We start from the raw sequence: 27,272 nt of genomic DNA on the forward strand, positions 1-27,272 counted from the left end.
AACATGCTTACAAAAGCAACAAGTTGTTTGGATGTATGCTTTAATCTTTGTATTTTTTATTGAACCAATTAACCAATTATTAAACCAAATAAATAGTGTTACTGAAGAACACAGGTGAATCAATTCTTTCCATTTTTGCTCTCATGTTTTTTGGATTTAGAAAGGCTTAAAGAAAAGACCCCCACCCATTTCTGAGTGGAGCAAATGACAGATGCTAAGCTATGACTGGTCAGATTTTGTTCAGGTTCTGTGTTTAGTGAATGGTCATTTGCCAGAATACTTGGCTACATGCTTTGACATCTTGCTGGACAGTATATTTATAAGTGAGTATGTCTCATTTTTATTCCATATGGCGTGCCATAAGAGGTGCACTTTGGCAGACATTCTTGTTTTATGTACTTCGATAAAACATAAACAAAATAAAGTGATGAGTGATGGGCATGCGGTTGAGTGTCCATGAGCATTTCACTGTTTCATTAATAACTCAAGGAGCTCATTTACAGTCGTACAGCTTGATATGGTTCATGTGAGGAATTCCATTTTCTGGTAGGTCAGTCCTCTAGAGGAGAAACTTGTCACTGAATCACAGAGACTCTTGATGTCGAAATAAATTATGTGCTAACTTTCACAAGTGCACCTCTATTTGATATGTGTCCTTTTCAGCTGCCGTTGCTGTGGGCCACTAATAAAAGTAACCTCGCTCAAAACGTCACTGTCAACAATAACCAAAGTACATATCAATCTTCATATGTTTCTTCAGGAGCTGGCTGCAGAAAAATCCATACTGTGTTTTTATTGACAGGAACAACATGTACTCTTCAAAGTGGGGTCGGACTATGATAAATGCATGGAGAGCGGGGTGGGGGGAGGGAAGGGAGGGAGAAAATGCGAAAGAAAATTTTTTAAAAAGATAGCGAGCGAAAGTGAAAATAGACCAAAAAGGAGTCAAGCAGAGGGAAAACGAGTATGCAAGGAAGTTATTTTTAAACAGAAGCACATCAAATGGTGGCCGGTGAGATGAGTGACGTTCTGTAGGATGGGGGAAAACGCACAGCATACATCTGATCTGCCTCGCCACTCAAACAGAACATGTTCTGTTCTAAAGGTAGAAGAGGTCAGTGGTGTCATCCTGAACAACATTCTTCCTCTGCTTGACAGAGGAAACGCAAACTCTCAAACATTTGACCAATACACGCAAACTGCCTCCTGACATTTATCCAAAATAACCCTTTATGGGGCTATGGGGCTGAGTCAGATTGATTTGGCTTAGTCAAATTCCCAGAGGGATATGTCTGTTTGTCTGCATTGATGTTTTCGCACAAACACCTGACCGACAGGTCGGACATGCTCACTGGACTGTGCACAGCCAACAGTCATCCTAAGGCAATACTGGGGCCGCCCCAGTTTGGGTTTAACCTTGAAAAGCCTTAGGGAAAAGGCCACTTGTTCAAAGTTAACCAGAGGGAGGCTGAGGAGTAAATTGTTTGTCTTGTTTTTGCCCATGATTCTCCTGTAGGTCTGCAGATAACAAGAGGTTTATGTAATTTTTGCTCTGGAGAATCAGCCTTAACCTTTAATGCATTTTAAGCAATTTTAGGTTACATGCGTGGCTGTGAGGCAATGACCTAAAATCTTCCCGACTTCCCTCAACTTGCCTGAGATTAAAGGGAGGGTCACATTAGGCGAGTTCATCCATCACATAAATTAATGTTTTTAGAAGAATTTTAAACAATGACCTCAGCCTGCTTGCTGCCAGTATTAAAATCCTTGACAGTGAAAGCTGCTTAAACACACACACACACACTGGCACAGATGAGTGCACATAGCTGTCCAGCCATTTGACTAGCTGTCACCAAGCTTAAAGTAGCCAATGAAGCAAGCAAGGAATACCTGTCACGTCCCACATACTGTCAGCGTAAGCCGATGAGGGGTACATTGACTGACACCCTAAGCAGGATATGAAATGTACAAGTAGGCCAAAGCGTGCAGGGCCACCCTCTGCAGAAAGCAGGGACACATATACATAAGTATGAATATGCAAACAGTTGAACCAGCACAGCATGTTAACCAATGTGTGAGAATGCACATGAAACGGATCTATTAGTCTTCGAACACAACGTAGCCACCTCATTGGCATGCTCAATCCCATCTAACATGCACACACACCAACTCTTCTATCTGTCAGATATAATAAATGGATCTAGCTGTATGTTACCTCTGATTGTGTGTGTGTGTGTGTTGGGGGGGGCTATCTGCCTGCCCAGATAACAAATTAGGTGGAGCATGTAACGGCTGTCACCTCAGTCTCACGACCAGGTATATTCAGGTTGATGTCAAGCCACTGCAAGACACACACATACACTCACACACACACACACACACACACAACTCAGTGAGAGCACAGGGGCAGCTGCTGACTGATAAACCCTATCATCTGGGTTCAACATTCAGTGTGTGTGTGTCTGCCATGTATGTGTGTGTATGTATGGGTGTTTGTCTTTCAGCAGGAAGGCATAAACAAGTTAGTCAGCTGATGACTAAATCATGACAGATGCATTAATGATGCCCCACCGGTCCTCAGTGTTCACCCATTGACATTCACAGATAGGGCAGCTGTGTTGTGTAACATGTTTCTCAACTGAGACCTCTTTAATTACTGCAGTGTAGGCTGTGCATAGGGGCAGGGGAGCAACAGCGTTTACGTCCTTTGTAGCATGGGTGGTGGGGCAAAAGCAGTGGGAGGCTGTGGGGCGGTAAGAAGACGTATGTGTGTGTGTTGGGGATGAAGTGGAGAGGAGGAGGCTTGTAGAGCTGCAGCTAGGATATGAAGGACGGGCGGGTGAATGAATGGGCGGCATCTCAGCGAATACAAGCAGTGGCTCCCCATCTGCTGCCAGCATTAACATTAAGAGCGTCCCTAATTCAAGCTAATTGCTGGTGACGAGGAAGTAAACAAAGCGCGCACAGTTTGTGTAGAGAAGAGCCGATGACGGGGGGCAAGCGAGGGAAACATTTCCAAGGGACTGTGAAGTGAATGCTGAACTGGGTTTCTGCTGTTATGAATGTACTTGTGGCTTACAGTGTGCAAGCTGGTCCAAAGTACAGTCATGTGGCAACAGATGGAGCTGGTGCTAAAAGGCGCAATCAACGTATTTCAACATAGTGTAGTTTATTGAAGCAAGACCACATAATTTTTGTTAACTGGCCACAAGCAGGTTGTTTAGCACTGCAATATTTTTGTATGAACGGCAGGTCAAATGATTTAGCAAAACAGAGCTAAAAGAGGAATGGATATTGCTTATTATGAGTTACTTAATACTAAGGAGGAGGGTTAAACGTTATGATTAACAGCTGAGTGCTGCTTGTGAGCGGGCAGGTATACGGGCAGACCACAAACGCTTGTATCCGTGATAGTTTGGCTTCATTTTTGTACAGACAAAGGCGGTGGAGCTGTGTGTGAGGGCCCCCATAAGCCACTGTTAGGCAGCAGCAGTAAGCCTGTGTTGTATTACTTGGAATTTGAACTGTTCATTTATAAAAGGCAGATTCTGTCAACTTTCAGCATATTTTTGTCTTTATTGGAAATATAAAGTAAGAATTCTTGAGCAATCCAAATAATTCTATTTCAAAGTACAAAGCTAAGATTTTTGCAGTCCCTAAGTGCACATTGTCACATCGGGCAGTGTTATCCTGTACAGTGATGATTCCTGTTAAAATGGCTTCTCAACAGTAATGATTGGAGAGCAAAACTGATTAATTTTTGTTGTATCTTCTATAGAAATTACATAAAACCCACAATCACAATCGATTTTCTAGACAAATGCTTCATTTTCAGCTCTCGCAGTCATGCTGCTCTCAGTGCCACTGGTGCACTAAGTACACACATTTTGCCCACACCTACTGGTTTGTGAGTGGATTGCGTAACATGGGTGGCTAAAAGAGAGCCTGAACTCACCGTGGTGGTTTTGACTCGGCCTCCGGGCTGTGTACAAGTCCAGCCAGATTTATTGACTAACAGGTCACAGCCTTCGTCCTCCAAACATGGCACCATCTCACACCACTGCTTTTTCCGAACAATACCAGCTGCATTGAACACAGGAAGAGAGAGAGAAAGAACAATAAGAGAGGTGAGAGAAAAAAAACAGGAGGAATAAACAGACGAAGAGAAATGATACAGAGTGAGGCGGATGTAGAGATGTATTGATTAAAATAGAGAGAGTGGGTTGAGCAATGACAGATGGACATAAACAGATATGGGCAAAAATTGAACACGATGGAAAATGAGGGAAAAGAGGGGATTTGTAAAAAAAATATTGAAACATATAAATGGAGTGGAAAAGGTGGAGGAAAAGATGGAGAGATGTAGAGGGGTGGATTGGTGAAGAGATGGGATATGCAGGCGGATGAAGAGCACTGAACTAAAGAGACAAGTGAGAGATATGAGAGGAAGGGATGGCGGAGAAAGATGGGAGAACGACTGAGGAAAATCAGCTGTGATCAGTCAGGTAAATAAATTCAAACATCACACATTTGATATGTAGCACGTTTATAGCTCGCTTGCATTCAATTTAAACAGAATGACACATTTTGTAAGCCCTGCTCATAAGGTTCTTGTAAAAATCTGTGACATTTAATGTCTTGCATAGGACCTAACAACATGCTGTAATTTCTACTTTTTAGAGTAGTAACATTATTTTCATCTGCTCTGCTGTTTCATTTTTAGACTAAAGTTAGTGAGTTTCTTCATTTCCCTGAAAAGCCCCAGGCTCAAGTGCATTAGTCTCACTTATACAGTGGGCTTCATTTATAGACTGAGCCATGATGATAACACTAAATATAATATCACTAAATATAGTGGGTTTTTTCAGTTTGAGGAAAGAGAAGGGGAAGCGATGTTTCAGTTTTAGACTTTCTATATTGAGTAAACTGTATCTCTTTTTGTTTTTGTACAAGTCCTGAATGACTATTGGGCCCTAAAAAAGTCATGATACGCAAATGAGTACAGTTTGGGGTTCAAGTGTTAGTATACGAGGGAATGCATCTTGAAGTCTCTGTCCCTGTCTGTGTGCTGAATGAATGTCTCTAAAATGTGATAAAAGGGCTTGAGCCCTGAGTTTTGAGTTTTTGATTGCGTGACTATTTTGATACAAACCGCATTTGGCGTTTGCCAGACATGAATTCTGGGGCCGTGGCATTAACTTGAGCTGATTCACGAAATTAAGGGAAATGTATAATTTGTGACACTCTTCTTCAGTAACATACTTTTTAACCAAATTGGTTATTCATTTTCGTTTTTCATTTCATTTTAACTTCCAGTGAGAAATGCTCACCTTTAATCTTACTCTAGCAGAAGTAAGGAGCAGAGAATATGAAATCCAGAAGTAAGGGGTAAATGGTTGAAACCTCCATCTTCTGCCCCCTCAAAGTGATATTAATAGTACTGCAAACTATCTCAAATCACTTCAGGTTAACTACTTCTAAAACAAAACAGGTGATGTCAATATTATTTGAACTCATCTGACAGCTACAGAGGTCTAAGAACACTGAACCACTGCTTTAGATTATTATCCTACAGTCCTAAGATATAAAGGATACCAGCATCCTCTGCCACAACAGAAGTCAACTGAAAATTAGACGTGATATATGCAGTTACCTGAATCATAAATTTTCATTAAAGTTATGGTTTTTGAAAGAGTGCTTCTATAAATATCAGCACAATAACAGTCAGGATGTAGGCACGATGAAAAAATATTATTTTTGCTACTTCGGAGACACTGAATGTACCCTGTGGAGATTTCTTGGTAAACAAATGTTATGCCGTCAACAAATGATACTTGTATGAGTTTATGAATATCATGGCTGTTAAAGAAAAAAAAGTTAAATGAATTTAAGGGTGATTATGTATGAGGTGTAATGAGGTGAATTTTGGTGTGATGAGAAACTCATAAACTCATGTCTGATCAGAACCCTGTGTCTCCGGTTGGATCACAATCTTCACAAATCAGAAATTGCATTAAAAACGGAATCAAGAATAAAAACTAAGTGACATGTCCACCTGAATGTGTAAATCAGAAAATGAAGTGAGATAAAAAGAAGAGAGGATGAAGACAAAGTAAAGAATAAGCATATCTACATAACATTCTTGACCGTTACAGAATATGGGCAAGATAAAGGAAGATGGATACATACATTTATGCTCATATTCGTATGCATTTATGGATGGAAAACAGCATTTTTTAATGGGTGACAGTGAAACCCAGGATAAATAATAGGACAAACATACATCATATTCCTCTGCCGTGGCGTTCATGGCAAGCTGGCTCTCTCTCTCTAAAACATGAGGAAATTGTGCTCAGTTCCATATCTATAAATTTGCTCTAAGGGCACCTTCAGTAGCTGTCATAACCTGGCATGTAGATAATCAGTGAGCACTGTACCCAATGCTAATATCTGTTCACCATAAACAATATCTATATATCAGTCAATGCATGAAATATGGATACCGTCTCAAGCGCTACATGGCTAAATAACGAGAGTACCAGGAACACTGTGTCAGCACAGTAAACAGTGAGTTTGAAACTGACACCATTGTAAAGCATTATTATTGCTGAGTGCATTTTGCTGACAAGCTGCTTGAGGTTGAATTACTTGACGCTGCTATAGGTCGCCTCAAGGCTAGCTGCACGAAAACAATCTAAAACATCTGGGACTTGAATGTTTTCACTTCACAAAATAATTTGTGGGAATAATGCAATTTCAAATAGTTCAAATATTTAAAACCCATGAAGTATTGTTATGCAGTCAGCAATGATTTGAGATAAGACATAACCATGTGGACAACTGATTGCAACAGCGTGAACGCTTTTGATGAGGGATTTCAGAAAGTTTAGGCTCATATCCTCTCTGAGTAATTACTGAGATCATGAAATACTGCTTCAGCAGAGGCCATTCATTACACTAGTTTGTTTTTTTTTCCCACAAAACAACTTTATACAGAACCAACAGTGGTGCGTACATGCTGCATCTGTGTGTGATTCTACGTAGCATGTTTTCTTGAATCAAAAGAAACATAACCTGCAACATCCAGACAGTCACAAACTGACATCATAAGTCTTCTTAGACCACCAAGGGCCACAAAGAGCTGTGTGAAGAAGACAAACTAGGGTAGATAATGTAGGTTCTACCTATGGCAACAGAGCTGGTCACTGAGAATAGTAAATGAGCACACCTTTCCAAGACAATGTTGATCTCAAAATCTCAAAATTTTCAAATTTGACCACAGATCATTGATGAAGCATGCTTTTGTCATATTGTGGTATGGAAACATCAAAGTCAGGCGAAACAACAGGTGAACTGACAGAAACTCCAAATGCAGCACGAATCTTAAATCATACAAAGCAATCCATTCTTTCAGTGAACCAACCCTTCTTCTGAATTAGCATACCAGATGCTGCCTTCAAGACACACACTTTAAGTCCTGTGTTCAAGAAATCCTTTATTCCATTTAGTGTGACGATTTTCAACAAGTAGCTTTTCAGAACTCCCTTCAACGTACACACACTCACACCCACACACACTAACACACCTCTAGCTCTCATCTTTCCCTTTTTAAAGAACTCCCCCATTTTTAAAAAAAATCTTTTTAACGTTTTATCACATATTTATTTATTATTTGTATTGTGTCTTTCGTGTGACTTGTCCTGATGTGTTGTGTGAAGTATGCCAGTGCCAAAGACAAATTTCCATTTTATGTAAATCTGGAGGACAAGAAAGTGTTCTGAATCTGCCTCTACAACCAGCACTACTTCAGCAACAGTAAGTGGAGAGTAGGGGACAGGATGTAAAGCAGGCTTTGTAAATGGAAAATGGAAGCAAGAGAGTAGGGAGCAAAAAATTAGAGGACATACTGAAAACACATCATTCGCTGAGGCGAATGGAATAAACTTGTCAAATGAGATGGCCAAGGTCAGGCAGCGTTCTCAATATTTTGCTTTCTTGCTTGTCAGCAAGGTCATTTAAACAATTTACTGATGGGTTTTGTTTCAATTTGGAGTTACCATCCATCAGGTAAATAGTAGTAATAAGGGACTGACTTCTGTTATGTGTGTGTAAAAGTGCTCATCTCTATTTTTAACTGAAAGAACAATCTATAATGACTCCATTCTCAGTATTTTACTTGGTAACCGTCAGTCTGCAGGATGCATCATAAAAACAATAACTTTTTCATTTTTTTCTTGTACGTCTACAAGACTACGGTAAAACATACATCAAGATATTTTTCACAGTTATTTGCAGATGAATGATGTGAGATTGAAAAATGGAACCACACAGACCGTTTATAATGACAAAACAGATTTCCACACGGTTTGGAGGATAATTCATGGGCATCTGTGCTGATGAGATGTTACTGTAATAACACCACAAGTTTAAAATCCTCTAATAATAATGGGTACTGGTAGTGCAAAAGGTAATGTTTGTTGTTACAAACTCTCTTATAATTATCATCAAATTATGCAGTTCCCCCCCTACCTTAAGGAAAATTTTAGCATCTTTAAGCTTTTTGTTTAGCTGTTTCATAAGTTCCTGTAATCTACAATTAAATAGCAGCTTAACATGGCTTATTTATTGGAAAACATTTGACTTGAATGATTTTAAATGAATACTCCATCACAAAGTCATATTGTAAATATCAAACACTCTCCACCTGTAGGTTTGGAAAGTGGCTCTGAAAAGTTTGTAGCTTGCTCTGTTGTGGATGATTACAGCTGTAGTTAGCTTGGATTCACAGCAGTTATAGAGGATTTGAAATGACCCAGTTTCCCAGTGAAAGTATCAAAAAAAAAAAAAAAAAAATCAAAAGAAACTTCTCAAACTACTTTCCCAGCACAATTCACTTTTCTGTTATCCATCTGTGTGCTCTGTGCTTCCACAACACTGATGTTGTATCCAAAGCGTGGCTTAAACAGCTAACTGCTCTGCTACTACTACTCTACTACCCTAGTGGCAAATAAAACCTGTGTATATTTTTTGCATAGAGGGCTTTAATCCTCATGGTAGTTTTTAGATCAAGTTCAGATCCAAGTTTGTACAACAAACCTAAAAATTAAAGATTTGGGACACACAACATTGTGAAAACAGCTCATTAGCTTCAACTGATAATAACCCTACTATTAGTTGCAAGATTACAGTGTCACTACCAACTTAACTACTTTATTCCCAACATTTCTTTTTATTCATAGCATCAACAACCAATGGACAACAAGTCCAGCAATCATAAACCATGAACACATGTTAAAACACAGCCCTAATCTCTCACATTTGAAATAGACCACATCAATGCTGTGCTGGTGTGAGGGCAATGTTTTATGTTGAAACTTCATAAAATTCAAGGATGATATGAAAAAAACAAAACAACACACACATACACATACACACACAAAAAAACATTCTTTAAACACATACCCATACAGGCAGGCAGTCAGGCACAAACGCACCAGTGAGCAAAGGCAGGCATGGATAGAAATAAACACACACGGGTCTGATGCTATATGTACGGGAAGGTATCAGCCGTGGTTTCATCAGCAGGAGATAAGGAGCAGTGAGGGAGAGAATATTATTATACCCGCCATGGGACACTTATCTTCCCACCAAATGGTAGATCACACTCATGTCAACAGCCAGCATCTTGGCCTAATAAATTCTGTCTAATGCCACGCCAAGCCTGCAATGGCAGGAGAAAGATGGGCTTGTGTGTGTGTGTGAGAGAGAGAGTGAGAGAGAGGGCATGCAATGAAGAAAGAAGGAAGGGAGACCGTAAGGTAGCAGACAAGACAGACAGAAAGTAGACCTACGAACAGATCAGATCTGGTGTAATAAATGCACTCTTCAGGAGATGGTGCTAAGACAAAGAGATGCGCTTAGATAATTCTAAACTGTACACACCAGATAGGGCCTGGGCATGTACAGAACCAGCAGTGTGTTACAGGCTGCTGCTGATGGACCCTAGATATGGTTGGACTGAACATTCATTTTGAAAAAACACAACATTTCAACACATTATTCCACATTTGTGTTAGTTACAAGGTGCGTACATACAAAAATACTGACCACATGCAGGCGGACATTCGAGTGAAAAGGACAAATGTTATTATCCCTAATATTGGTCTATTTCAGTGTTTGTTTTGTGTCACACACTCACATTAGTTAAGTGTTTCTGTGCTGAACTGCTGTTCACCTTCACTTCCCTAATGTATTGGCATGCTGCTCAGGAATCCCCATCTCCAGTAATGGTGAGTCAAATGGCCTTTTAAACAAATTCACTGTGTCTTCATTTCACAAAGGAGTACTTTGTACTTTTCTCCCCATGTAGTTTCTTTTACTCTCACTAGCACATGGACTCATGTCCACATACACACACTTGCCCTGCTTCATTACTGGTTGCTTTTATTGGTTGCTTTTATTGGTAATGATCTGGCCATTTGCACTGCACTTTGCTGGTGGGAATAAGAATACCAGCTAAGTAACTGGGAGACTGTAGCACACACATGCATGCTATTGTACAGCCAACATTTGCCCGGCACATGCGAAAACACCCACACATGCACATACGCACACAGAATAATCTCTTTGCTGACATGTCAGGCAACAAAGTCAAACAAAAGATGGCTTGAAAAAGCCCAACTGAGTGCCACTAAGACTCCAAGATTTGCTTTCATGATGGAAATCCCTCCCATGTCTCCTTTTACAGTGGATCTACTATCTGCATAATTAACTGTACTATCTGACCTGCTGTGGTAGGCAGACGTTCCCCTAAACCTGAATCGAGCCTAGCAGGAATTAGGAGGAGGCTCAGTGGAATTGTGAGAGAAAAACCCAATGCAAAGAAATAAATCCCCGCACTTTGTAATTAGCCACCAGCTCTCTATCCCCTTTCCTCTGCAGCTCATCTCTTCTCAGCTAATTTCCCCTTGTCTCGACTCCCCTCCCCCACTATTTTCTGTTTCTGCACTTTTATGTCTGCTCTCCATTTCTACTTTGTTTCCCCCCTTGTGTCATCTCCCCTCTTCTGTTTTTCTCTCATCACCTCCTTTTTCCTTCCTCATGCTTGTTCCTTTCCAGTCTAGTGCCTTGCCTGATTTCCATAAGATTATTCCACCCGTTTGGCGGTCTTGATGAGTATCTGCACACTAAAGGCTGTCAAGCCCCTTTTTAAAAAGCCTGAGGTTTTTTTGGTGAAGTGAATTTGTGTCCCAAATAGCTCCTCTGCACTCATGAAACTTCAAGAGGCAGAAATAATGAGATAGCATGCTGACTGACATTTCCAGACCTCAGCCCTGTGTTGGTGCGCATGCATGTATGCTTGTGTGGGCGTCTCAAGTTTTGTGTGCACAAGAAAGAGTCACCTAATCTTTTACCACAGTGAATCCAACATCTCTAGGCTAATGAATGCATGAAAATATATTATATGTCTACTTCATGTGTATACGCTATTTTAAAACTTTGATATTACAAACATGAAACAGGCTTGTTCATTTTGAAAAATAAAGGAAAAGAGCTTCAACTTGATAGTCATTGCTCAAAATTTCCAAAACGGAGATAACTGCATCTTCTCAGTTGTCTGATGTGCTAAATGAACATCTTTTATGGGGAAAAGACGGTAATGCCTTACAACTGGGTACACTTTAATAGACAAAACTGAAATTAAAGTTCTCAATTTTCAAATGAAAGTTATGTTATTGTGAAACTGATTATTGCTTTCTCTCAGCATCTCTTCCTTTTTCCTTTCTTCTTTCATGCTGGCTAAAATTGCCTTCCACTAAATAAAAATGTTAAAATTTGGCATGGCAGTGTCTTTTATTATGACAAGATAACTGTTTCAGTATATGGTCATTACCCCGATGGTGGTCACTGAATCAGAAATTCATTAGTTTGTTTTCCTGTTGAACGTTAAAGAGGAAACTGATACACATCTTTTCCTTATGGAGCTAGAGTAGACCATTGGCTTAGCTTAGCATAAAGGCTAAAGTGGGGGGGCACTTAGCCTGGCCCTGTCCAAATGAACAAAATCTGCCAACTAGCACTGTTAAAGCTTACTATTAAGCAAATTACTTTATGAAATAATAGTGTTGTTATGTGCAGAGCCAGGAACAGTGACTTACTGAGGTATCTGCTGGTTTCCTGGCAACCATAAGATACAAATTAAACAAACAAGATATTATGTGTTAATTAGTGAGTGTTAGAGGCTCTGGCAGGTTGTTACAGTTGTATAGAGGCAGGCTAACTGTTTCAGTATCAGATTTTCGGTATATGATCACCATAGACATGAGAATTAACAAGAATGATATTATATCATGATATCTGTTAAGTTTGAAGAAAAAAATCAGCAGTTAAATCTTTATTAGTTATCTTTATCTGATTATTCTGTGTTTTGTCTCTTTTTTTGACAAATTAATTACTCTCAAAATGCAAATGTAGGGAGAGTTATTATACTTGATAAATTGATAAATGATATATCCTTGAGGCCAAACATCTGAGCTTAATTATTGAAAGGATATTATCAAATGTGTTATTAACATAACATCAAGATTTAATTTTTTTAAATATCACAGTTATTGTCAGTACTGGTATATCGTGACGTCCCAATGCTAAGTTAGGCTAATGGTCTCTTGACTCTAGTTCCATACTAAAACATACGAGTTGTGTCCATGTAGTTAATGCCTTTCATTCACAATTCAAAAGTTTACATTTTACTAAATTGTTCAAATTTTCTATGTATTTTATATAAAAAATATAATCTTAAGTTTAATTTCTAAATTACATTATCTTTTGACATAGCAGTATACAAAAAGACACATACACACTATATAGACAAAAGTATCCAGACCTCTTTATTTTTTCAGGGGTTGGGCTCGGATCCTTTCTTCCAATGAAGGGAAATCTTAATGCTTCAGCATACCAAGACATTTTGGACAATGCTATGCTTCCAACTTTGGGGAAGGTCCTTTTGTTTTCCAGTATGACTGTGTCCCAGTGCACAAAGCAAAAGACATGGCATAAAGACATGTTTGGGTGGGTTTGGTGTGGGAGAACTTGACTGGTCCACACAGAACCCTGACCTCAACCCCATCTAACACCTTTGTTATCAACTGGAGCTGTGACAGTGAGATTGTGAGCCAGGCTCCAAAATCTTGAGGAAAGTCTTGCCAGAAGAGTGGAAGCTGTGATAGCTGCAAAGCGGTCTATGTATTTAGAATGCAGTGTCTTTAAAGTCCTTGTTGGTGTCATGATCAGGTACCCCAATACCTTTGTCTATATAGTCTATTATGGATCTTAAAATGAAAAACCTGAGACTTGTATACCATAAGTCTTTCTTTGTTCCCCCATGTCCAAACGTTTGCTCTGAAGTCCAGATGCCACATTGTTGCTTCCAGCTACATACTCCTTTTTCTGCATACTATTCATGCTAGGTTGCCATTGTGGTGCATAACTGGCAGGTTTTGTGGAGTGCCATTGCTCCGAGCTTGTTTTTCCTCAGTATGTGTGTATGTGTGTGTGTGTGTGTGCGCGCATACAGGCCACCAGGTACTGCTGATATCGTTCTTTCGCAGATGTGCTGTGGCATTTCCTCTCAGCTGAACGCGAACAACAAACCCTGATTTGTGGACGTAGACACACACACGCGTCCACCAGACACACATATTCAAAGACAGAAAGCCCAAAGGCGTTGCAAGCTAGAGGAGGAAATGTCAGTGTGAACAGGAGTCTGTGGGAAGAGATCATTTTACACCAGCGTCTGCCGAGACTCCAGTACATCAGCAGTGAACAGTAAACCCCTGACATATACACCTGGAAGCTGCTGCTGAACACAAATTGATCTGTTCAAAACTCCTACACAGAAAAAAAAAAAAAAAAAAAAGTTGACAAAAAAATTAATAAGAGTCATTTTTAAGCTCGAAGGAAAATGTCGCAATCTGCATGCAATATGATGAAAAAATCAGGCATCCACACAATACAGAACAAACTGAGCGTTCAAGTCTGTGTAGTCACACGCCTACACAGCAGACATTCACATATACATATTGACCCTGACAGTCAACTGTTCTCACACATGCAGGCAAGCTTGTATACTTCACTCACAGCCACACCGACACAAAATGAAGGTTTTTGGCTTGTGGATTTTAGAGTTTAAAGAGTAAGCTAACACTAACACTTCATTGTGTAAGTAAATTGTGCATACAGCCACTTTATTACACTATCAACTGACTCTGGGCCCATTTTAGAGTGTTCATTACAACAGGAGTCATTTTCCTTCCTTCGAGTGAAACATCCCTACACTCCATTGACCCTGGTGTATCTGAAGCCACCATGAGTGACGGTGGAGACTCGGGGGGTACTGAAGCCACTGCTACTGTTCTCAGTTTGGGCTGGCAAAAATAAAAAAAGCATTTATTTTTTTTTTAATTTAAGACATATTTAGAAAAAATCTCGAGATAGTACAAAAAAAGTAGTTTCAGCTTAACACAGTGCAGAAGGATGTAAAATGGATTACAAAATTTAAGACAATTTAAGTAAACACTTCAGCTCATTACATATTGACTCGCTACCTGCCTTGCGCGATGTGCAAGGAATGAACTGTTTTCCAACAGAGGCAACTTTTATCAAGAGAAAGAAAGAAAGAGAGAGGCAAAAACCTCGCTGTTTGCTGCCATTATCAGCAACTCAGTGAACAAGCTGTAAACACTGCAAAGAGCGAGGAAATGTGGCAAATGGACACGCACGACAGCAGGACAGTATAGTGCTGTAGTGATGGGTTATGATGACAGTCGCAATGATGATGTGGCCCACGGTAATGAAGGTGACTACGTTGAAGTTGATGATAAATGACATAGTGACATACTTAGAATAAAGTACAACAATGCCCTCGAGGCGGCAAACTGAAATAAACACGCTGATATAATTAGTTTGCACACATATAGTATGCCTTCTGTAAACTGCTCATGCGTGTGCTGATGTATGCGAAAGGTGTGTGTATGTATGTGTGTTAATGTAAGTTTATGCATACTTCCGAATGCATGTGAGCGTGCCGTTAATAAAGAGTCTGTACAGCTGGTGGAGGCCCAGACCCTCAAGACACCCCCACTCCTTCCTGGATGTTGATGATTCTTGTCTATTTAGCCTTATTGACCTCTACATCCAAACTAATCCGCCTTAAATTATGCATAACCTTTTACTTGGCAGAGCTCCCCATAAATCTGTTTATTCCCTGTTTGCTCCCTTACAAAGCCCGCTAAACAAATTCCAATTAAGCAAAACAGCAATACAGCATGAATGATAATTCAACTCAGTGCACTCCCCAAAGCAGATAAGAGCATAATCATTGCTGTTAAGTGTAAGGCAGCTTATAAAAGACCGTTCGGATTCCCTTGAATCTGGTTAGAGCCTATTATTTTCAGGTCATTTGGTCTCTGTGAATGCTTGGCACAGAGTGTGTGCACATGTGTCCACATGCAAGTCTCCTTGTCTGAGTATGAGTATTGTTTGTGAATGTAGACATAGCCATGTGGACAATCCACAGAACGAATGATACAGGATATTTTGGGCTAATGCTAATATTGATAAGAGTTTAAAAAATTAATTTATGATAAATGGGGTAATTCAGTAGAACTATTACAACCAAGAAATACACTTGAGGGGACATGTCATGCCTGTTTCAAGACATATACTATATAGACAAAAGTACTGGGGCACCTGACCATTATACCAGCTTACACCGACTTTAATGGTACTGCATTCTAAATACATTGACAGCTTTGCAGCCATCCACTCTTCTGGGAATTCTGTCCACAAGATTTTGGAGTGTTTTTGTAGGAATTTTGCTCGTTCATGGAGTAGAGCAGTAGTGAGCTCAGGCACTGATGTTGGATGAAAAGGCCTGGCTCACAGTCTCACAGTCACAGCTCCAGTTGATAACAAAGGTGTTAGATGAGGTTGAAGTCAGGGTTCTGTGTGGACAAGTCAAGTTCTCCCACACCAAACTCATCCAACCATGTCTTTATGGGCTTTGCTTTGTGCACTGGGAGGCTGGAATAGAAAAGGGCCTTCACCAAACAAAGTTGGAAGCATAGCATTGTCCAAAATGTCTTGGCATGCTTAAGCATTAAGATTTCCCATCACTGGAAGTAAGGGGCTGAGCCCAATCTCTGAAAAAAGCCCCATAATACACCTGAATTCAATAACAAAGAGGCGTGTCCCAGTTCTTTTGTCCATGCATATGTATGCAGTAGTTGATGGTTGTGACTGGAAGGCAGTTTGACTTTTCAGCAAAAGGAAAATCCGCCCCATTTATGATTCCCCTCCTGTGTGATAACTTCAGTACAGTCCCTTAAGGTTTATAACTTTAAACGTCTTCCGCTGCTCACCTCCAAATCTGAAGAAAATCTGTCTTGGACCAAAACTGTTTACTCATTGCAACTTGTTCTCATGAAAAGTGTCAACTAAATACCATAAAATAGAAGGTAAAATATTTATTGAACATATCCTAGATAACCCTATACAAAATTTTAAAGCTTTACACACCGCCTGAAGCTTGTGGTGTCATTTTCATTCCCGACTGCAGGTTGGGCGCTGGGAGCAGGGACAAGCTGCCGAGGAGCTCTCTAAAGTTTTCTGCCTTTGGGGTTTTTTTTTTTCTTCTTCTTCTTCTTTTTTTTGCCAACAGAACTCATTGACTATTCTGCTGCAATAGTCTATGGTAATTTAATAATTAGAGCAAGAAAACAAAAGGAAATAGTAATGAAATAGGTGACATTTTGAGCAAAAACACTTCCCTGCTTCAGATTACCTTGGGGGTAAAAAGGAAGCTCACAATGTGTCAGGCAAATTATAATCTTCAACTATGATTTAGAAAAATACCAGGAGGAGCAATGAGTTGGAGTGTTATCGGGAAATACGTGAGAACGGCCAAACAGAAGCTCATTACACAGAAGGTGGTGAGTGATAAAAAAGTTTGAGAGCAAGCCTAATCTGTTATTGGTTTGTTCATCTTTTCTCATCGATTTAGGTAATTTTTTTTTTATTTGTACATTGTCATTTTCCCTTTTAAAGAACAAATTCAATTGCTTTTGCTCAAATACTGTTTATTATTACGCATTGTCTTCTGAATGCATGTACTGGTATTTATAGACTGCAGCTATACTCCCTTTTGTAATTTTAAAAAGAGCAACATATTCCCTTTAATTTTCCCAAGCCCGCTGTGTTCAAGAAAAGTTCCTTTTCTCAGCACTCTAGTGCTTGTTATTGTTATTCAATTTACTTAATGCTGCCTCTGAGTGTACTTTTGCAAGTTTCCTTTTGTGACGATTCATTTCATGTTTTAAAGGCACTTTTCTACCTGTAATAACAAAGACTTATCAGGCTTCACTATCCTACGTAGTTCTAAAATTGCACTTTCTTTTCTCACTCCTCTCTTTCAGCGGAAGTTTTCCCTCAATGCGGAGTTCTGTTTTATTTTTTTCCTCCAACAGATGTTAGCACTGAAAAGGCCAGAAAGATTGCTCATACTTGAAGATCACGCAAAGAATTGGAGAAAAGAAAGAGTCGAGAAACGGCAGCAGTTAAGGACTTGTCAGGGGGATGATTTCATTTCCGTGTAGTCAGACTGCCTCTTTACATGTTGCTTTGGATGTAAAATACAGCTAACATTATGACAAATACAAAGTCAGTCAACTGAAATGGGGACTACTGACTCCAGTACGTATGCACCAGGTGTCCTTCACTCGGCCGCATGTGTGCATTTCAAAGGATAAACGGTCCAAATATATCTGTCTTGGTACTCTGAATTTCCAAGACCTCTCTCCATTAAGTGTGAGCGATAACAGGGCCCCAGCTGTGCCTTCTGCCACCACCACTGCTTCAAACACAGGGAGAGTAAGAGAAGGGGGGTGTTGAACTGAGCCCCCTCCCCTCCACCCCCACCCCAGCGGTCTTGACCCAGTTAAGACGGTTCTGTGACTGATAACCGATGCAGAGGCCGTCAGACAAGCTTTATTGAGACAATAAATGAGCCGAGACTCGAGTTGCACCGCAAGGAACATTAGTTATGTATTTAGAGTAGTGCTTGGCTGAACGCTGTATCCATCCTCCACCTCCCTCCTCTTGTCCCTTTGCCTCCTCTACCTATGCCACCTGCCCCATTCCTCTTCTCTCCGCTGATGTCTGATGTCATTTCCTCCCAACGTCGCATGGCAGCTGCATCAGGATGCAATCTAGTTCTCACTCCTACACAATTCCTTATCCCTCGCGCCCTCCCCGGCAGAAAAGTGCTGAGTTACAGATCAAAATCTGGCCAATCTGCCTCTAGTCTTGATTCTATCTTATTTCTTTTCTTTTTTTTTCTATATCAAACTGCCAAGTTTAGATTAATGCCAGAACTTTCCTCATTCCCAATTTTGATGCATTTTCACCTCATATGGCCCATGCCATTGTCTTTTCTCTGAAGGTGGCCCCAAAGTAGAGAGATGAAGAAGTTATTGAACATTGGAGAACTCAAGTACTCTACTGGGGTCATTTTTATTTTATTTTATTTGACTATTTCAAATGCTTTCCTTTCACTGAAATAATTTCATCCACATGGGTTTGTTTCCCATCTGCCAGTTTTTATGGACATTTTAATATAATATTTAATGTTGAACATTACAAAAATGAATAAATAAATAAAACTTGAAACACTGCAAGTTCTTACATGTTAATGGGGTGGAAATGCTCAGTGAAACAAACTTAAACACTGACTGAAGCTCCACTGATGGGACAATAAAGTTGTGGCAGACAAAGACATCAGATCTGTGTGTCTGTATGGACTGGTGAGACTGTGTCCTCACATGAAGAATCAGAAATGCCATACTTCCATCATGTTTACACATCTTTTCCATACAAGGTCTGGCTCTTGTAATCTTGCGATGCCCTCTTCTTCGGCAATGTTTCAGTGGTACCTGGTTGGAAATTAGTGCCACCAGCTCCTACGGTTCTCAAACTGGTAGTAATTCAGTTTACAATTTCCCCTTTATTCTGCCCCGACAGTTTCTGGAAGTTCATTTAAAATTTGTGTGAATTTTGGCTGAAAATCTGACCATTGGCATCCATTACTGACACACTGCTTCGAGCCACACATGTAAGTGGTGCAGTACATCATATAATACTCTACTGAGAGAGCCGTATGCAAATGAGGCAATGTTGTATGTGTGGGCATGTAGGAGGAATACAAATCAAGACTATTTCACACAATCTTGTGTAAAACGGCCAATAAAGTAATCTCCTTTGCAATAGCACATTGATGGTAATGAACAGTGTTATGAAGGCACAGAAGAATAGACTGATGATTACGAGGCTTATGCATTATTTCACATCTCTAGACATCATGCAGTACACCAATAACTATAATAATTAGATGTACTTGGCACACAATAATGTTTTCTTATAATTACATTTCACAGTGGAATCAGGTTACAGAAAAATCCGTCTCTTGCTCCCTTTCTCTGTATGTTTGCACTGTATTTAGTAAGTGTGGCTGAGGCTTGTGGAGTTTTTAACTTGACATTTCCAAGGATCAGCAAGGATCAATAGCAAAGGTCAGGGAAACTATAACCTCCGGCTTCTTGTGACGCTCTTTACAGGAAGTCTGCTGGTGGCTGCGCCATCCATTGCCTGACACTTTTACAGTATATTCTCCGTCTGCATTGATGAAGAACTATATCATGTTTGCCGGCAACAGACAGACAAAAACTGCGGATGTTTGGATCCTCACATCTTCCTTGTATTCAGTGAAAATGGCCTTCAGGACACTACCTAGCTCTATTTGCTTTCTGCGAGGAGAGAAAGAGGGACTATTACCCCCAGGCCACAAGTGTTTGTGCCGCTTGCTCTCTCTTTTTTTGTCTGAGCACAAGTAAAGTTCCTATCACAATCGACTTTGTCATTTTATGTGGAGCGTGGAAGAGCGTCTGAGTGCTTGACATAACAACAGGGTTGCAAATACAGTACAGTTGTGGGCGTTCTGTGGTCTGGAGAGCTGTCAGTTTGGCGGTGAGTGGCGACGCTAAACCTCGGAGACCTGGCCATTATGAGGTCCATCATGCGCGCTGAGGGGGCACTGTGCACCACCCGGATTGTAAACAACAAATCGATGGACTCATTTGTCATTTGGTTTGGAAGGAAACAAGTTTTTTGGGGGGAGAGATCCACTTTTCCAATCCAAATGAACCGATCAATCTCGGCTCTCTCCTGGGGCCTCCCCGCCTGCGAGCAGGGTGGGGAGGCAGCAGGGAAGAAAGAAAGAAAAAAAGCCCTCACTCATTTCTTTTCCCGCGTCTTATCTCCTTTCCTTGCTCATCTCTTTTCCCACTCGCACTAATACACGTTCTGCCTCCAAAGCATCTTTCAGCCTGTTTCCCTTCTCCGAGTTTGTCTCTTTCTCCCGTCTTTCTACAACACCGCCCACGTTGCTTTCCTGTGCTGCATCTGTAATCCAGAGAATAGAGGAGGAGGAGAAGGAGGAGAGAGAGCGAAGAGGAGAATGGGTTCTACTGTTCCGCACTGATGGTATTTTGTGTTTAAGTGGGGGGCAGAATGTTCCTGCCAGAGTGCTGCTGATGCTGAACGGGACTGGCAGGTGGATTATACCTTGTACTGCTTTGTCCCTGGACAAATTTAAAGGCAGCCCAACAACCAGGCACCATGGGAGAAAGTAGGGACAAGGGAGGCTTGGTCTGTCTTCTCTACACTGCCTCTTTTCTGTTTTTTCCTAAGGCCTCTCAACTTTTATCACAAGTTCTATGGTGGACATATTTTCCCTTTCATTCTCTGAGGCACAAAATACTAACTTGTGCTTACTTTGTAAAAATAAATGATACTCCACTCCCTTCTCTGTTTTGAGGATATGCTCAGCCATGTACATAAGAGCTTGCGGGGGCCGGGATCAAGTAGAAGCGCATGAACATGATAGTGACGAGCAAAGATAAGCCGAAACACTTTTAGTACTCTTCAGACACAAGCACTACGCATCAAGTGTCAAACATTATCAACTTTCACAGATACACAGAAATTCAGGCCACTATGGTGGAATGAAATAAATCCTGTAAATTCTGTTTTGTTTTATTTTTTTGCTGTTGTTGTTGCTGTTGTTTTTTTCAGCATGGGAATATTTTGGGAACCTGGTCAAACAATCAGGCCAACGCACCTGTTCTGATAGCGTTTAGAGTCAGCGTTTTTCTGCAATAGTCATTCAATGCATTTGCGTTCTGTAATTACCTCTTTGTGTATTAGTTTTCAAGGTTCATGGTCGGGGTCCGCCTTTCCCACTTGGCTGTTCGAATTGCCAGTGTCAGCCTCGCTGTTCACTGTTGCAGTTATGATTAACTGATTTTGTTTGGTGGCACTTTACACTACATCTTCTTCTATAATTCTTAAAAAAGTAGCAACTCACTAACTGTATGCTACAGTACTAACTACTTGTTATTACCACAGTAACCTCTGGTGTCACCACATTAGCCAGAATTGAACCACAAATGTTGATATTGCAACTTTAATAGGCACTCTCTGTAACTCCCACCAGAGTTTAGCCACTAATTTAGCAATGTCAAAATGTCTAAACTATTAGGGAAAAAACTTTGCATTTTAGTCATACATTTTTAATTATATTTAACACATTTAGATGATGATTTCAGTAAGGGTTGCATTTAAAGGTCACAATTTTTTTTTTCAGCCTGTAATTACCTGAAGTGAATAAACGAATGCCGTGACAAACAATGATAACTTTGAATGTCTCCTGCATTTTAATGAAAAATATTCAAGAAAAACCCAATTCACTGCAATGACTGTGGGGTAATTTAACTAATACTTGCGTGATGTGTATACTCCCATTAAAAATGCACCTATGCTAAACGGAGAAGAGCGAGTATGGTTTATTTTAGCATTGTAGATGAATCACGATGAGGCTGAGATAATGGGCCACTCGGAGTGAATAGAATAAATAAGAGGCGTTTAAGTGCCAATGCACATTGTGTTTATAGCAAAGAAAAATCCATATTGTACCAGAACACACAGGCTTCTGAGCAAGGGGTTGAGCACCTCATAAACTGACATACAAATTGCCCTTACATGCACACACACACACATACACATCATACACATATTACCCACTTTGGTATGCACATCACTATACAAGCGATATCTAATGTTATCAAACTAAGTTTAACATACTGGCTGCTTAATTGATTAATTGTGGATAGGTGCATATTTAATCAAATGATAAAATTGTTATGCAACTTCAACTTAATTTACTTGCAATTAAAAGGAATCCAGTGCTCCAGAGACAATAAATAAATGCATAAAAATAAAATAAACACCACCCTGTTGATTTTAAAAAGTCTCACACAAAATAGGTTTCAGTGTTTTTCTTCTTTTCCTTAATGAGCTGCAAAGAGGCTGCCTTAAGTGCATGGAAATCAGATGAGTGAATTAATGAAATGCCACATTTTAATAATGCTTTTATTTTTAATAATTCCCAACTAATGTGAAACTGCTTATTAAGCTTTCTATGTGCTATTTAGGGGTCTACAAACCTACTATAAATTACCTATAGTTAAAATGGAAACAAACTGGCCATGCATATCAAATTTTTTCTTGTCAAAATGGTATAATCATTTTCAAAAGGTTATTAAGTACAAAACTTGGATTCTGAAATCAACTATATTGTAAAACTTTGGCTCTAGCTTCACATTCCCTGGTGCTCATCTTCTCTATGAGTGTGCACATACACACTTATAGCTGCAAACAGACACACACACACACAGTATTGTACAGATATCTTTCCAAAAAGTCAGTTCCCAATGAGTAACCGATGGTTTGGGGAAAAAAGACGGCCTCAAATGCTTGATTAAATACATGACAACTGTACAGCAAAGAAGAATTCATCACTCTCTCCTGTGCATGTGCTGAGCTTCATGCAGACCAACAGCTGTGTGAACCGGATATACAGTAAATAAAACAATTTTTTTCATGGTCTCTCACTTACCCTTTCACCTGTCTCTCTCTCTCTCCCTCTCATGCACACACATAGACATACACACACATATATCTATCTATATCTATATAGATAGATATAGAGATATATATAGATATATATATGAATACAGTAAAATCTCTTCTCTCTCTCCCCTTCTATCCTTATCTGTTGGTGTAAGTCCAGCCTCTGGTGGCCTGCTCCCTGTGGACTCTGTTTAACTCTCCATATTGACTTTGTCCTGCCTCAGGAGACGATCTTGTCTCCCACAGGTATCACACTTTTTATGCACATCCACGTGCACCCATGCATACTCTTTCTCTCTCTCTCTCTTCACACACATACACACGCACACACACACTCAAACACATACCCACAAAGGGAACTATAATTTCCTTACAGTAGCAGGGTCACAGAATTTGTATTTTTTATTTATTTATTTATTTTTAAAAAGCACAGCCTGCAGTTTCACCCTATATTATGGCATAATCACATAACACGTGACTGAGATTTGACCAATAACGGAGTGGAGTGGAGGCATACGGTATATTTGTGCATCTGCTGCATCTCAGCATCTTTTCATTAAGCAACTGGCGGCCAGTAAACACTGGTAGGTTTAGTCTAATGTAAGTGCCACAGCTCTCCAACACAATCCTGTAACATTACATTGACTGATAAATGGGCTTGTTGCAAATTTATTGGTACATCCAAACATTTATGTTGAAAACCATATAACAAAAGATGTATTTCTGTGCTGTGATTTGAATTAAAAACATTAACAATCTTATCAGACTAAATTGACAGTTAGACCAAACAGTGAGGATCGGACTACTCAAATAAAGCGTAGAAGAGTAGAAACACAATTCTTTGCTTGAGTAGCCAATTTTAAGTCCTTACGTCAGCAAGCATCCTCCCCACTGAGTGCCCTTAAGCAAAACACAAATTTAGCAAGCCACACAAAGGTGTGTGTTATTTATCCAACAGGAATGCACACATTGAGGAATATGGTCACAGTTACTGCTGGACGAAAGAAAAACCCAGCTGCACTGGCCTATGTAGGTGACAGGCCTGAGTCTATTGACCCGCTGGCCATAACCAACATCGCAGGTTTTTGCTGCCATCACTGGTTTGGAGGGCAAGCAGGATTAATAAGCAGCAGCCACACCACAAACTGACCTTTGCTTGTGTGTGTTAAATAGGTTGGGCTGGATGCTTGGTGACAGAATGTCTATTCGCTGGCAAGCTAATAACTTTGTAAGACCAAATATTGAAAGGATGGGATGTTGTGACCAACTGTTGTGTGTAAGTACACACATATGTGTGTGCAAACTGTTTTTGTTTTTAGCTTCAGTGACTTTCCTTACTTTCGCTTACTTGCTCTCCACCACGTCCAACATGGACATGTAGGTCAGAAATATATATTTTGTCGCCATGTAAATGAGCTCGTTAATATTAATGAGTGTAATTAGTGCCAGTGGTGAGGGGGTAGGGCCACTGGCTCACTCATTAGCTTTATTCAACACAGCTGGACTCCATGTAATAATATAAGGCCTACGTGTTGATACCACTTTGTGTGTGAGTGTGTGAACTTTTTTTTTATTTTCACATCAGATATTTTGGCTGGGGGTGGCACGGTGGTGCAGTGGTTAGCACTGTCGCCTCATAGCAAGAGGGTTCCAGGTTCGAATCCCGGTCTGGGCCCTTCTATGTGGAGTTTGCATGTTCTCCCTGTGCCTGCGTGGGTTTTCTCCGGGTTCTCCGGCTTCCTCCCACAATACCAAAAACATGCACATTGGGTGAATTGGCTACTCTAAATTGCCCCTAGGTGTGAGTGTGAGAGTGTGTGGTTGTCTGTCTTTGTGTGTTGGCCCTGCGATTGACTGGCGACCAGTCCAGGGTGAACCCCCCCTCTCGCCCGTAGTCAGCTGGGATAGGCTCCAGCTCCCCCGTGACCCTGACGGATAAGCGGTATAGAAAATGGATGGATGGATATTTTGGCTGGTTCTCACATCACTGAGGGCACTATTTACATATGAGATAAAATAACTTAATAACTCATCACTGTTAGATTTACTACTACATAAGTGAGTTAGATCATGTTGAAAGATAATTAGCAGCACTTGTTAGCTCTAAATGAGCAAGCAACTTCATTTTTAATCCACACAAAAACCAAGCCCTGTTTTAAGGTTTGAAGTTAGAATTAAGATGATGAATGTGGTCAGTACAGGGTACTCACAAAGTAAAGTGTATGTGAGTAAATGCATACTCCAAGAGTAATGTGCCTTATTGCTGTGGGATGGGAAGCCATTTTGAATAGATAAAATGAGATGCAAGTGTTATTGATCCATTTTTTAATTGCACAGGGCTCAGTGAATACTTTGTGCTGTCTTGGAGCTGTTGAGGCTGAAAACTGATGTGGAGAACATGATTCACTTTCCCATCATTTACAGACTGAAGACCGACTGCGACAGTGCTGCTTTGTAAGAGTTTATATATATGTATATACTGTGTGTATGTGTGTATATATATATATGTAATAAAGCACATAAAGCAGAGAAGCAGAACACTTTTCAGAGAGTGGACTGTCACCTCGGCATATTTGCTAAATTCATAGCAGCCAAAACCCTTGGCCTTGTACACAACACGACTGCGAATTTATTTTGTTTATTTATTTATTGCAATGACAGCAATAAATTGCAATAATCTTTTAGTGGCTGATCTAGCAATCTAAATAAATCAAATAAACCACATTTTTTCTTTTAGAAACTAGTACATCTACAAGGCCAGTGCTGAGATAATTAAAGCCTCTCTTTTTTGTACCTACTGTAGAGGCACCAGATAGAATTTCAAGGGGAATCTGTTCACTTTATGACAATTATGGCTTTCAATCCTGGCCTCCAGGACACAGACTACTGCTAATTTCCTAGCCTATGATAGTTAATTGCATTCACCTAACATCCCAGGTGTAAAGCAGTCTCTGATAGGACAGCTAGAAAGAAAACCAGCAGGACTTTGTGTCCTTAGGCCTGCAATTTTTAATGACTGCCCTTCCACAGATTGTTTTATACCACAGAATAGAATGAATGATTTTCTGTGTGAGCACAAAGGCTTTCACATTTTCAGAATGGCTCCAGTTATGTGAAAGTTAGATGAAAGTTGATTTTCAATATGTTTGTTCTCTTGAGTAAAGTGCTATATAGGAGAAAAAAAACAAAGTTTTTGCCTGTACTGTAGGAATATATGAATCATGGGGTCATATCTTTACAGCAATTATACTCAAGTATTGCACTCATAGACAATGAAATATTTATGTTTATAAATGCAATAAAAGCACATTCATATACATATAATAAAGTATCTAACACTCCTCATCAAAGGAACACTTCACAGTGGCTGGCTGCAGCTTGAGTGTACAATTTAACATTCTAACTGGATTCACAGCAGTGGTCTGTTACAAAACCAGTGAATACAGAATCAGTATTTGGCAAAAACCCTTTTTGGTACACAACACATTTCAACATCCCCGGCCTTTAAAGTGCTATATCCCCAGTAAGTGCTCATACAAAGTGTTGTTCCCCTTGGGACCAAACCTCTGGCCTCAGTTTAGACTCAGAGAGATTTGCGGGGAGCAAGGTTTGGTAGCCTGCGGGTGTGCATGCAACACACAATCACCTGTTGTGAGGTTTTACCTTTTCCTCTTCCATCTATCAATTGGGACTTGCCCTCTACACCCTCAAATCAGTCTAGCCCGGTCCCATTACACCACAGTTTATCCATTTTCAGGGAGGGGAAAAACTAGCAGCAGTGTTTTATGCGGCTCAGAGAAGAAATGTTTCAAAACTTTGGTTCACAATCTGGAACTTTTGATGTGATAAATATTTTTGAGTCATTAGAATTTCAAGGTATATGCCAACCAGTGGGTTAACATGTCAATGTGGGTTCAATGTGGGTAACAGGAAATGCTGAAATGATCAATTGGGCACAAAATAGGCACAAATTAGGGGCATAGCTCACACTGTACAAGTCATTACAAATGATAAACTTGTGGTAATCCAGGTCAATTGCCATGACACATACATGCCCAGACATGCACTTATTCTGCCTTCTGATGCATCATCTATGCATAAAAACATCACATGTAACTTTTACACTTCCCTTTTCTTCACATTGGCCTGTCCTCTACCAGTCAGTGGACAAAGTGTCCAGTCCATTCTTACGT

At 40.1% G+C, this 27,272-nt stretch overlaps 1 protein-coding gene across 5 annotated transcripts in view; it reads right to left on the reverse strand.

Moving 5' to 3' along the window:
- Positions 1 to 27,272, reverse strand: part of LOC124054077 (chemokine-like protein TAFA-5) — a 128,770-nt gene that overhangs the window by 9,945 nt on the left and 91,553 nt on the right. For 3 of the 5 annotated variants that reach the window (XR_006842305.1, XR_006842306.1, XM_046379753.1), the window contains exon 3: positions 3,956 to 4,083. Coding sequence is in view for 3 of the 5 variants with exons in the window: in XM_046379753.1 (XP_046235709.1) it covers positions 3,956 to 4,083 (128 nt within the window). In the remaining 2 variants the exon portion in view is untranslated. Of the gene's footprint in view, positions 1 to 3,955; positions 4,084 to 20,341; positions 20,512 to 27,272 lie in introns of those variants that run through there. The other 2 variants (XM_046379752.1, XM_046379754.1) reach the window with 1 other exon arrangement.

Source organism: Scatophagus argus, chromosome 22, assembly GCF_020382885.2.
Source record: "Scatophagus argus isolate fScaArg1 chromosome 22, fScaArg1.pri, whole genome shotgun sequence".
Lineage (NCBI taxonomy): Eukaryota > Metazoa > Chordata > Actinopteri > Scatophagidae > Scatophagus > Scatophagus argus.